At 31.9% G+C, this 13,185-nt stretch overlaps 1 protein-coding gene across 1 annotated transcript in view; it reads right to left on the bottom strand.

Annotated features, from left to right (window-relative positions):
• Positions 1–13,185, bottom strand: part of LOC129226616 (spectrin beta chain, non-erythrocytic 5-like) — a 130,930-nt gene that overhangs the window by 40,342 nt on the left and 77,403 nt on the right. The window contains exons 53-57 of the mRNA XM_054861245.1: positions 12,107–12,221; positions 10,609–10,722; positions 5,791–5,912; positions 3,430–3,490; positions 499–600 (exon numbers count right to left, since the gene is read on the bottom strand). Of these exons, the coding sequence (XP_054717220.1) occupies positions 499–600; positions 3,430–3,490; positions 5,791–5,912; positions 10,609–10,722; positions 12,107–12,221 (514 nt within the window). The remainder of the gene's footprint in view (positions 1–498; positions 601–3,429; positions 3,491–5,790; positions 5,913–10,608; positions 10,723–12,106; positions 12,222–13,185) is intronic.

Here is a 13,185-nt window from a genome sequence, read left to right as displayed (position 1 = left end):
TTCTGTTTATTTTCTCATTAGTATGCAACACTAAGCATATTGAATAAACACACAAAGCTATTTTTCAGTACAAATAAGATTTATTTACTGTATCGATCGGCATATTGTATAATGCACAATAACGAAAGAACATTATCAGCCAATGTCAATTATCTATGAATTTTTTCATCTTCAACCAACCAAAAGATGCTTTAATTGCGAATGATAAAGAAAAAAGAAAATTCGGAAAAACTAGGGAAAAAAATTTACCAAATACGACACCTTTTGTATTTTTCGAGTCAGGATCTAAAATTCAATAAAATTTTGAAATCTGGAAAGGTCAAGATCCTGACTGTTACGGATTTGAGGTTCCATACAATACAGTCACAACTCGATACAACAATATTTAAGGTACTCAAATGTCAAAACATTAGCTCAAGTAAACAACAAGCATGAAATGTAAATCACCTATGAAAAATGTTTTAGTGACTAAAATTTTAATTTGAATTCATTTCTTACTTTTCGTTCTTGATGGAGCTGTAGCATATTCTGTGCTTCAGAATTATTTGTAGCCAATTCATCAGATGTCATCCTGTTGGTAATATCATTCACCCATGATTCCTAGAAAATATTATTATAAATATTTTTAACACTATTCCATTCATGTGATGAAGAAAAAAAAGTGCTAAAAATATATCAATGTTGAATTCAAATAGCTCAAGCAAGTTTAAATTTGTTTGTAATTAATTGTTTTTTGCCTTTTTAAAATTCAATGAAGACAGGTAACATTTAGGGTAAAAAACAAATTTCATTTTATTCATTCAACTTCAGATCATTTAAAAAAATTAATTTAAATAATAAAATTTTTTATATATATAAGCTTAATACATACATTAATAATAACAATTATTTATAAATGCTTGATTCTTCATTTTAATGAGAGAATTAAAAAAAAAAAAAAAAAACTATACTGCACAAACTTTTAAATTCTATCTGATCTTTATTTTTTTTAAAAAATTAATTCATCCAGTAAAAATATTTGTGCGTTAATTTGGAAAAAAAAATATTTGAAACTCTTCTACCTAAATTATGTAAAATAATAAAGGAGGGGATGAGGGGAAATATTTATTTTCCCCCACATTTACAATTTCAAGTTGTTGCAATTTGAAAAAAATATAAATCCATTAAAGCTACAAATTACAGTAAGTAATGGATCGAACTTACAGTTTTCAAAACCAGAATCAGGGGCACGGACTTGCAAAAATTATTGGGGGGGCTGGACATCACCGGGGGTTTAGGGTGTTATGTAATCCCTCGGAGGTCCCCCCTCCAAATAAAGGTCAGATTTTTGTGCCTTGAAAATGCCATATTTTCTAGTGTGTATAATTTTAACAAATTAACAGTATGTGACACGGCGTTTTCGAAGTAAAAGAATCTAAAAATTGGTTTACAAATTTTCTGGTTCAACTTTTAAAGCATATCACTTGTCTTAGTAAGAGATTTTTTTGTTCTATTTTATGGGGAGACATGCAGTGCCGTAGCTAAGCATTGATATTATAAGGTAGGAAGGACACTAGACTTGAATGGAAAGGCATTCCCAGAGACGCAGACTTTTTTAAAAATGGGGGGAGGGGGGGGGGTAACCGGGGGAAATTTTCTAAATTTGTGATGAAAAATAGTGAGTTTTAAAGTTTTTTTAAAGCATTTTAAAGTCATATAATCAACATTAGAACCCCAAAAACTCGACAAGCCTGGCACATATTTTTTGGCTTTGAAAAAAGGAAAAAATAAATACAAATACGCACAGTATTTTCGTAAAAAGGTAATTTAATTTACGCATGTTTTTTTTTAAGACCAGTTTTTTCATTAGTTATACCGGCTAACATATTCAAGTGTAAACGCACTTCCTCAATGTCTAGGTTATTTTTGAAAACTCAATTGATTTTTCAAAATTTGTTTCACCTCTGTTTAATAAAAGCAAGCACTCTTGTTCAACTGCAATGATCTGTGCGAGACAAGTTGATGTAAACCGCCCAATAATGCAAGATTGCACCATTTCACAAACCTCAATGTAAAGTGCCTTTGGGATTTTGAAAGCATGCGGTGAGCTGGCTTCATTGTTTTCATACTTTGGTATACGTCGATTCCGAGGAAGCGAAGGATCATCATTTTGTGAAGGTTTTTCTTTTAAACACAATTCCCAAAAGTACTCAAAACTATCACGCCTCCCATTTAATATACAAATCAAACCCTCATATAATTTTTCCAGATCAGCAACACTTAGATGAGCTCGCCATAGCGATGCCCACCTGCAACAGATTTGACCCGTAAGTTCGCACACTGGAACAAATTCTAAGTGTGCTTGCAGCACCGTAACACCATCATTATTCACACTACTCATTTTCAGTTAACCTGCTTATTACCGTAATAATTATTTGTTTTAACTCATTACTGAATGTATTTTACAAGGAAAACTATTTTCAAACAAGGAAAATAAAAGATAAATTTATGAGTTTAGAAAACATAATATAACTAATACTTTTCTTGATTTATTGGGGGGGGGGGGGCTCTGCCCCCTCAAAAATACTTTTGAGGGGGCTCGGGCCCCCTCAGGCCCCATGGAGTCGGCGCCACTGACCAGAATTACACATTTTTTTTGTGGAAATTACATGTATGTTTGAAAACACTTGAAAACTTGTTGAAAAAACAAGTTCAAAATAAATGAAATAATAACTTACCAAGGAACGTTAAGTTATTACTTACAATTGATGGTTTGTAAAATTATCCCTTTTTATGAAATTGTTTTAAGAATTGGAGAATGGTAAAAAGGGAATAAACATTTATTTTTGCTTTCAAAAATAAGCACAAATTCTACAAAAAAATTCTAAACAATATCAAGCAAAATAAGAGATTCAGAGTTTAACAATACTTTTCTGCAATAAATTCTTAGGCACATTTTAAAATCAGGTACTAAAAGCAAAGGGATTTAAGCAATGAGTCATGGTTTTGAGTAACACAAGTTCAAAGCACAAATCATAGGTAGGATTTCATTAAATCATGCTATTTAGCAGCACCTACCACGCCTATTATCATTACCACCTTGTCACAAAACAGATAAAAGTTTCTATGTACTAGTGGTCTCTAAATTTTAATTTTTGTCTCACCTATACCCCTTTACTTCTACATGCTTCAAACCAACTTCAGAATTGCCAGTCTTCATAAAATGACAGATTAATAAAAATTACAACTGTCTTTAAAGACTTAAAAAAAAAAGAGTGCATTAAATTAATTCTTTTACTTCTCATTTACTTTTCTTATAAATGTTTCTTTGCACATAATCCTCACTAATTGTCGGCACAATTGTGAGAAAGAACATATTGGTCTTTTCTGAAAATCCAAGATTTGTATAAATCTATAGTAAGTCAAGAGATTTGTAGAAATATTACTTACCAGCTCAGAAAAATCAGAAATGAACTTATGGAGAGTATATGCTGATGAAAGTGTCTGCTTCCTGATGAAAGAAATTGTCATTCAAAATAATGCTTATCAATTAAAATCATACCAATTGTAAAATTATGATTACTTTTTTTAACAAAGCACTTTTTGTCACTTTCAACGCAATATTTCCAGTTCAGAAACTATACTGCTGTGGGAAGATAAAGTGCAGTAAACGCAAATTTTTCATTCCTCCCCCCCCTTTTATTTTATAATCCATTGTACTTTAGTTTTATTGTTTACCCAAAACTGTGTTTATACGGTGGATAGGGACCACAGTAAAAAAAGAATCCTTTGAAACTTCACCAGTAGCTATAAAAAGTTGCTTTCGCAACACAGTTAAAAAAAATTTTTTATGCGGAAAAATAAACTGCATAAAAAAAGTCTCTCGTTGAACATATCTCAAAAAATTACGAAATAACTAGGAATTTCTTTTTTAAAAAAAAATCAAAATTAATCAAGTGATGATAATTTTCCGAATCGTCAGATAAAATTTCCTGAATAAGGAAATTTTTAGGAGGTCACAGTCGGGGTTCCATCGGGGTGCCTCTGTTGTCACTTGAAGATAGTACCTCACACTCGTTTTGTAAATAGATTCGTCATTTGAGTCCCAATCTGTGAATGAAATTTTCATATACCGCATTTTCGCACAAAAATAGACAGCACAAAAACAGGTTTGAGTATATAAGCTTGATTATTTCATTTCTGCTTAAGATAAAGCACGAAAAAATGTCAAATTTCAACATTTCTTTCATTTTAGTATGGAATTCTAAATGTGTTTTGTCAAATATCTGAAAAAGTCATTTCTGCAGATATTGCACTTTACTTTTTCACAGTAGCATGGGAAACAGAAAATTCAGAATATTTCCTTCAATTTCAACAAAAAATTTTTTAGACAAAAATAGAAAGCATGCAATTGAATTTAAGGAACATTGATATGCCATAAAATTCCTATAGTTAAAATTATAGATATGTGTAGCAGAACTGGATTCTTTATTGGTACAAAATCAGCAGATGCAAGATTTGCAAAAAATATCAAAAACGTCTCCATGAAAATTTTAAAACCAGTAAGATGTTTTTAAGTTTAATTTATATTACCATTAATTTTTTATTGTTTAACCACTGTTGCGATAGAAACATAAAACTACATCAATTCACAAGCTAGTTATTTCAAAATATTTCAGATGAAGACGGAAGGCATAATCAGAAGACAGGAGGCAAGGAATAGATACTCAATAAATATATAACATACATAGAATATATTAAAAAAAAATGTCTCTCCCGAAATTCTTATAAAAATTGATAAACAAACTATTATAAGCATTTTGAGAGAGATGGGTGTTTGTCTCAGCTTGACCCACCCTAAATAACAGACCTATACACGCATAGTAGAGAGTATTGCGACATCAAAGTTTTATGCAGTTGTTTTTCCAGTACTCCTGCAATTAGTCCTCCCATACTCAGCAATGGTACTCATAAAACCTTCAAGATTGTGCTTAAATTTTTTTCAGAATAAAACTGGATTATTGTTCCAAAAAAAAAAAAAAATCTTATTTTCACAAAATCAATAAAATCTTACAAAAAAAATGGTAAACTTAACATTCTAGGAAATTAGATACAAAATACAAATGTATGACCAGCAACAGGCTCTTGGCCCAGCTAGGCTGGTCCTAGTCAATTTATAAGTCCTCAATGAAGATCGATGGCCCTCTTAAAGCTATCCACCCCCTTGCTCATTACCACCTCTTCCGGTAAGCTGTTCCAAGTGCCCACAAACCCACTAAAGTAGTTGTTTTTCCTTATTTCCAGGTTAGCCTGAGATTTGAATAGCTTAAAACAATGCCCCCTCGCCCTGCTTTCGGTGCAAAAATTTAATCCATTGACATTTTACATTTTAATAAATTTAAACAGTTGAATCATGTCCCCTCTGACTCTCCTCTGCTCCAGACCATACATGTTAAGCCTATTAAGTCTGTTATACTCTAAATCTGAAAGTTCCCTTACTAATCTAGTAACCCTCTTTTGAACCCTTTCCAATACAAAAATATCTTTCCTGAGATAAGGAGACCAAAACTGAACAGCATACTCCAAATGGGATCTTACTAAACTCCTATATAAAGGCAGAAGAACCTTCTTAGATGTGTTTGAAATAGATCTACTGATAAACCTAAGCATTCTTTTGGGTTACGATAACAGTTAAAAAGATAAAAAAATCAAAGATTTACAATTTGATTCTTCTGTATTAAGAATTACCATCTACTCTAAATATTTCCTCTAAAATATTTCATTGAATAACAAAGAAAATTTCATTATTACCTAGCAAGAGCAAAATTCATCAATTTTCGCCAATTGTCTTGAACTTCGGATAATTTTTGTCTGGTCTGATTAGAAACCTCTGGATTCTTTTGTATTAAACGACGAGCATCAACATCATGTTCCTATTGTAAACAAAGAAGCAGTGGAAACACATGATACTAAAAGCACAAGTTAATCTCAAAACAGCAGCAATAGATCTACTTATAATTAAAAAACATGATTTATTGATATATAGTGGAGGCATGTTATTGGAACACCAAGGTTCTCAGAAAACAGATCGAACTATTCGATACTGCATAATTTTACCAGCATAACATGGAAGAAAAACACTCTATTAATTATAATCTCAGAAAATAAATTATACTATGCAACCTAATATTAAACAAAATAAAAAGCAATAAAGATTCATAAAATGAATCAGAAGATATACAGTAAAAAGTAATTTTTAAGTAAAAATTTCATGAATTACATTTTTTAGAAAAACTGTAAAACTGAAATTTTGTTTTGTTTATTATGATGACAAAATATTTCCGCCAACCTCTTTACAGGGTTCGTACTCAATTTCAGAAATAAAATGAAGGAGTTTTGAAGGAGTAAAATGAGATTTTGAAGGAGTACTAACGGGCTGTCCTTAAACACTGTCACACTTTTTTTCTACATATTTGACCCCTTCACCCTTTTCCACAAAGTGTCACATGTCATTTTTTATAAACATATTGTTATAATAATGGTGTGATGTCACTTTTTACCACCCTCTCTCTTCCCCTTATCACAATTTCATGAACCCCTCTCCCCCTCAAGGCATGACATCACTTGTGGATGACCCTTTTTACAGTATCATAACTACGATTTACTAAACAATTTTTTTTTTCAACACAATCACTTAACATAGTACACCTACTCAAGTATTTTTAAATAGTTAAAAAGTAATTAGACAAACTGACTTTTGCTGCTGAGACTATGGTGGAGGAAAAAACAATTATCATAAAACTTGAAAAAATAGCCAAGCACTATTTAAGCATGTTTTACTTCACCTATGAAATGTCTTATAGTATATTCCAATCTAAGTTGGCACTGAAGGGAAAGGTACGAGATGTGCTACTCCGCGATGAGAAGTAGTTCTAGTAAATTTGGAGGTTTAAACGGGTGTAAATTCATAAATGAGGTGAAAAAAATAGAGAATGTATGTGGTTGAGACATATAGTTGAAGTTGTTGTGTGTTAAATATACTTAATTTGTAAGAATTTGATTACAAAAGGAAAATCAAAGCGCTGTAACTCGACTTCTGTCTTGGCGAAGACTTGAGTTTTCAAGGTTAACCTTGGCGGGTTTCCTGTGGACCGGCAAACCCCCCAGAACTCGTTTCTCCCCACTTCGCATCGCCTAAGGAAAAACATCTGATTGTCATTATGACTCTTGAAAGAACTCTCCACATTGTGGTCAAAGCATTTCCGCCTGGTCTGTTTTCTCATTTATGCTTTCCATGGTTATTTCCAAGCAGTTGAATACATTTTTAAAAACAGTTTTCGTGAGTAAGAAATAAAAAATGAAATGAAAATATTAGTTTTTAATTATTTACTTGCTGAAATTACAAATACATTGGGATTTTTTTCCCTTTGAATTTGAGATTTACTTACTTGGTAGTTTTAAATAGCTTTTGTTTCTTACATAATGAGCCCAAACTTCAAGAAAATTATTGTGAAAAAATGAAAGGAACTCGAATTTTGTTTGAATGTAACGAATACTTGTTGTGTACAAATCCATGCTACGGCAAAAGTCTTTTTTTTTTCTTTTGGATCGTTTGAAAAGTTTATGGAGGAAAAAAATAATAATAATGCTATCACGTATGTACAGATACACTATTACAAATTCATACCGATGAACTGCTGGATGAAGAAGTTTTACTTTTTCATTTTAAATTTGAAACATACACATCTCCCTCGAAATACGAAATTAATTCGCTCCACCCCCTCCAGGTTTAGAACCCCTACCTTAAATTATTTTTTTATAGGAAGTAAATTTACTCACTCCCAAAATATACCTATAAAGTAGGCTACATTAACTACGCTAAGGTAAGTAAAATAATTTTTAATAAATTGAGTTTCGTGGTTAATCAGATACTTTTACAGTCACTTTTACACAAATTGAGAGTCATAACTTTTCTATTTGCGTAAACCTCGATGCATTTTCGTTTATTATTTTTAACTTTTTTCATAAATAAGTTGAGCTTAAAATCGGCCTTTTTTTGAAAAATTCAAAATTAATATCTTCTCTAAGCTCCGGAATGCAGTAATAGCTAATTGTTTCCATGAAGTTTCTAAGTTTTTATATGAATAGAATTTTTTTAAAAAGGGCAATCTTTTTTTTTCTTTCCAAAACTGGTTATTTAATCTTTGATCTTTACCGTTATTACTAGAGTGTATAAAAGGAAAACGCCTATACAGGGTTGAAGTATATTATTTTAGATAATAAAACAACGTTGAGTTACACAAGTTTGCCGAGAATTGCAGACACGTGTTTCGGGGTTTCAAGAACACCCAGTTTTAATACAGAAAAGTGAGCACAATTTTTTTTCCGATGAAAAAGGGGCTCCTTGAAACCTCAAAACGGGTGTCTGTAGTTCTCTTTTGAACGATTTAACATTGTTACATTTTCTTTTACTTTTCTGCACAAAGGTACTTTTTTGATTTATATACATATGTATAAAAAGACACAATTGCACCTTTTCCAAATTCCGAAGAAATGGTTGGCATTGGCACAGTTGGATTTTTAAATCAGTGAGGATTATGGAAAATAATCTATAAATATTAAGTGTTCCTTTTTTGTTGCAAAGATTTAAACGAACTTAGGACGCATTTCTCAACTCCAGAGAGCAAATCGAGTGTATGTGAAAAATTAAAGAGAAGTTATTCAAAACAGAAATAAAGAATGTGGGGGGTAACAAAGGTTGCAGATTATTTCAAATATGCAATCAATTTTGTCCTGAAAGCTAAGTTTTATTTTTAAATATTCAATTTCAGTTTAATTTAGTCATTTTTTCTGAAAGCACAAGTTGTAAAGAAGCTGTAGATTTATGTATACATAAGATATGGATAAGAGGAGGCACATATGGAATACCATTTCCATGTCAAAGGCAGAGTAAAAGATCCACTTCTTAACAAACTAATAAAATTGCAGGCAAGGATTGAAGATTTACATTTCTTTTTTCGCTAAAGGCTTGTTGATGAACTTTAATCTGTAGTAGAAAAACCAAGATGCGCTTTGCAGAACATGCCTGATAGTTTTTCATTTGTTATACTTCTGAAAAGAACGCGGTTCTTTTCGATGCCTTTGGTACCCATTATTACCGTGGGTAAATGTTTACAGCTGTGTGTTAACATTCTCCTTACATATATAAACTTCGGTTGTCTTATCTTTTTTTTTTTTTTTGAAATAGATGATATATATATATATATTGGATGGTCAATATTTTGACGAGAAGGAACATGCTTTTTATCAGCGAACGAAGAAATCACCAGAGACAAAGTATGCGTCTTTCAGAGCATATTCTCTTCTTTTAATTATTACTTTTTTTTTCCTGGTAATTTTTTAATCATTCAGGATTATTTGTTAATTACTTTGAGACCGATAGCTCTCTGCCGCTGTAAAATGAAATCCCATTCGCAGCCTTGCATTTGTGATAAAAATATGATGAAATATATTTGAGACAAATCTAATTTCTTTGAAAACTTCAAGGATAGTTGTTTCGTTTTTGGTATTTTAAATTATTTTTTTCCCTCGCTAAATTCGGCAAGTCGCGCCGCTGACTGGCACGCGCCCTACGCACAGTTAACCTCGTTTCCTTAACAACGGCTGCAATTCGGCTCGCCTAGCTTTCCCTTCAGTGCCAACTTAACGTGAAACAAAGTATAGTCATCTAATAATGCTTCACTTTCAACTTTTATGACTTCTATGATCAATTTGTAAATCACATCCTTATGAAAAAAATAAATGTATGAAATTACTGCATTGAAATTGCCTTCATGCCTTTGCCCTTGTGGCGGAGTTAAAACCAAATGAAGGAGTTTGAAGGGCCCTTCAAAAAAATTTCCTAAATGAAGGAGTATTGGAGGTGTTTTGAAGGAGCGTACGAACCCTGCTCTATTGCATATTTCAATTTGTTTTCAGAGGAAAGTTTGTGTTTAACAAGTCCATTATGGCTTGATCATTACAACTCTAAATAGTCTCTGCATTCTTTTTTGAATCTGATAAGGTCTCTTCGTTTCATCTTATCCTTTTCGGTGAGTTTCTTTTGATAGATTTTGACAAGCAAAATAATAAATGAAATGTTGTTTTTCTCTGTTAAAAAAGGATGGAAAAATTTGTGTAGTGAAATTTTTAATTAGAATGAACCAAAATGAGAAAAATTTAGTTCGAATTGATGAGATATTTTTATCATTAATTTCAATGCAAGATTTTTTTTTTTTTTTTTGGGGGGGGGGGGGCTATTGGATTACTTTGAATTAACCTAAAGTTCAAATTAACCAAATTCAAATTAACACACTTTCATTGTATAACACTTTTTCCAATGATTTCTGGTCATCATTTTAATGTTTTTTTATTTTAAATGTTTAGGGAAAAGATGCAGGGTAAAATCCATGTTAACCATCATAAATAGTGAAAAAAGTAAATTACTAGTGATAATGTGCTATCATACCCACTGGCGCTAGTGGTTACAAAACATATGGTAACATTTTCGGAAGAAAAGCGTAAAAACTATTCTAAGAAACTTTCTACAATTACATAAAATGACTGCATTCTACAAAAAGAAAAGCATACTTTGAGCTTTGCTTCTATGGCCGTCATGTCTCTTTCCGTCGTTTCCAGTTTCCTCTGAGACGCCTCGACAGATTGTAAGTCTTTCGTCTCTTCCTCTACCGACAGGGCGAGGGACTGAAGAAAAAGATAAACAAACATTCACTAAGTTTCAACAATATTCAAGCAAACATATTACATTCATCTAAAAATTTAAAGATCCAAGATGGAGCAAACTTAACCTGGCAGCATTGTGAAGGTTTCGCAGATCCTAATCACAACATTAGGACACTGCCAGACTAGTGATGTTCTGGATATCCGTATCCGCGGATATCCGAGGGAAAATAAAGATCTGTATCCGTTACTTTTTTGACGGATCTTAAACGGATCATTTCTATTCTAAAAATTTTGAAATATTTGAATAAAAGACTCTTAAACCCCGCTTAAATTAGGTTTTATTCCCTATTTAAATTATAAGATATCATTTCAGAAGCCAATTTGTACCCCTCCCTAACCCGTTGCAAAAAGGAAGGGGAAATGAGTTTTAAAAGAGTGTATCAGTGTGTCTTTTTGTGGCATCGTAGCTCCTAAACAGATGAACCGATTTTGATAGTTCATTTTTCGTTCAAAAGATGACAAATTTGTTAATAAATGTGCGTTCTGACCCGGGGAATTCATCTTAATATGAGATCGGCTCTCTGGGACATGTTTTGTTTTTTAATTTTTAATTTAATATTAGTTTTTGTTATTGATTTGGGGTTTCTGTTATTCTTCATTTTTGTTTTTCTCGGCATCCTTTAAAAAAAGTGAGACTAAATTCTCTATTTACTGTTTGTAAAGGTGTCCCCGGCTCTGTATTTCGTCGGTCGGAGAAGTTCGGTGGATTGGGTCAGCGCTGCATTTATGCTGAAATAAAATGGGAAAAATTATTTCTAGCCTGTCCAGTAGCAGCTTTACACTCTTGCTCCTGTGTCCTACATCTACCGAGTAAGCTAGAAATAATTTTTCACATTCCATCTAAGCATTAATGCAGCGCTGACCCATTCCTTCCAACTCTCCCTCAATTTTATCGGAGATTTCTTTAAAGAGTAAATCATAGTCTTGATTATATTTTTGCCGCAGTTGACATTTTTTGAAGAAACAGCCATTATTCTGAGAGGAATACCTTCCGTAACAAATTTTACACATGTATAGTTGAATTGGATTTAAAAAAAAAAAAGAGATCCGTATCCGCATCCGCAGATCTTGACACAAATGATACGTATCCGTGGATCTACTTTTTTAACGATCCGGCACATCACTATGCCAGACTAGGTTTGTCCTAACTATAGTATGTGTTGTTTGAACTCTCAAATAGTTTTTGAAAAAAAACATACAAAGAATTATCATAGCTGTTAACCTCCAGTTCATTTATTACAATTTATTTTTTAAGTATTAAAATTCTTCTTCATTAAAAAAAAAAAAAAAAAAAAACTTGACATGTCTTTTTGAAATTATACCAACAGCTTTCAGATTAGCTTACCTTTTCATTTATACGATCGTTGGTATCGTCAACATCTCTATTAAATGCATGAACGTCGGAAGCATTTGCAAGTTTTTCTCGGTACAGTTCCAACGCACCCTGCAAGGCTTTCCATCTGAAATGAGATCATTTCAAAATTATATTTCAATAGGTGTGTTGATTGTTTAGCAGTCCTGTCAATTCAAATTTTTCTGGGGGGGGGGGGGGCAGAGGGTGCATAGTAAATGCAAACTTAATTAGAAAACTACGGAAACCATGTCCACTTATATGTAAAAAAAAACACAGTGAAATCCCGTTACAACGAACTTTTGAGAACCGCATGTTTTGTTCGTTGTAAAGGGAATTTTGTTGTAATGGAATTCAAGCAATGTAAGTTAAATCAAACAATAGCAGTTAAATTGGAACTGCACATTTATTTCATTGAAAAAAATAGTTCTTTGTATTGATATTCTTTGTTATGGGATTTCACTGTACTACTTTTTCAAAGCTGGAGGGGTAAAGAGCAATTGACCCCCTAAATGACAGGTCTGTTGCTTAGTACACTATACATTAATTTAATGCTTTTTGTGAATTAATAATGCTCAGCTTTATATTTTTAGAGGTAAGAAAACATTTGGTAAATACAGTGAAGCACCATTTATATGTTTCTCTTTTATGTTTTTATTAATAATATGTTTTTTTAAATTGGTCCCTGAAGAGTCTAATACATAAAAACGTATACCTATTAGATATTTTTTTGATACAGTCCCTTCAAAAACGTATAAATAGTGCGTCACTGTAAATAAACATAAGACACAAAAAATTTATCAAAATTGATTTGCACCTCAAATACACCATACATCATTGAAAACTTTAAAGCAACTCAATCATTTTCATACAGAAAATAAAATATTTAACAGAATAAACCAATAAGATGCTCTATTTAGATTTCCATAATCTGGTTTTTTCCTAATCTATTTTTTAGCTGCAAATTCACCGCACACATACATTATAATAATTCAACATTTAAATTTTCAATGCACAATTATATTAATTTAAATGGCTCTATTAAAACTTTTTTTTGGTTTATTATTAGAACA

The sequence above is a fragment of the Uloborus diversus genome, chromosome 7 (assembly GCF_026930045.1).
Source record: "Uloborus diversus isolate 005 chromosome 7, Udiv.v.3.1, whole genome shotgun sequence".
Lineage (NCBI taxonomy): Eukaryota > Metazoa > Arthropoda > Arachnida > Araneae > Uloboridae > Uloborus > Uloborus diversus.
Note: the sequence above shows the minus strand (reverse complement) of the source record. Positions and strands in the feature narration are given on the sequence as shown.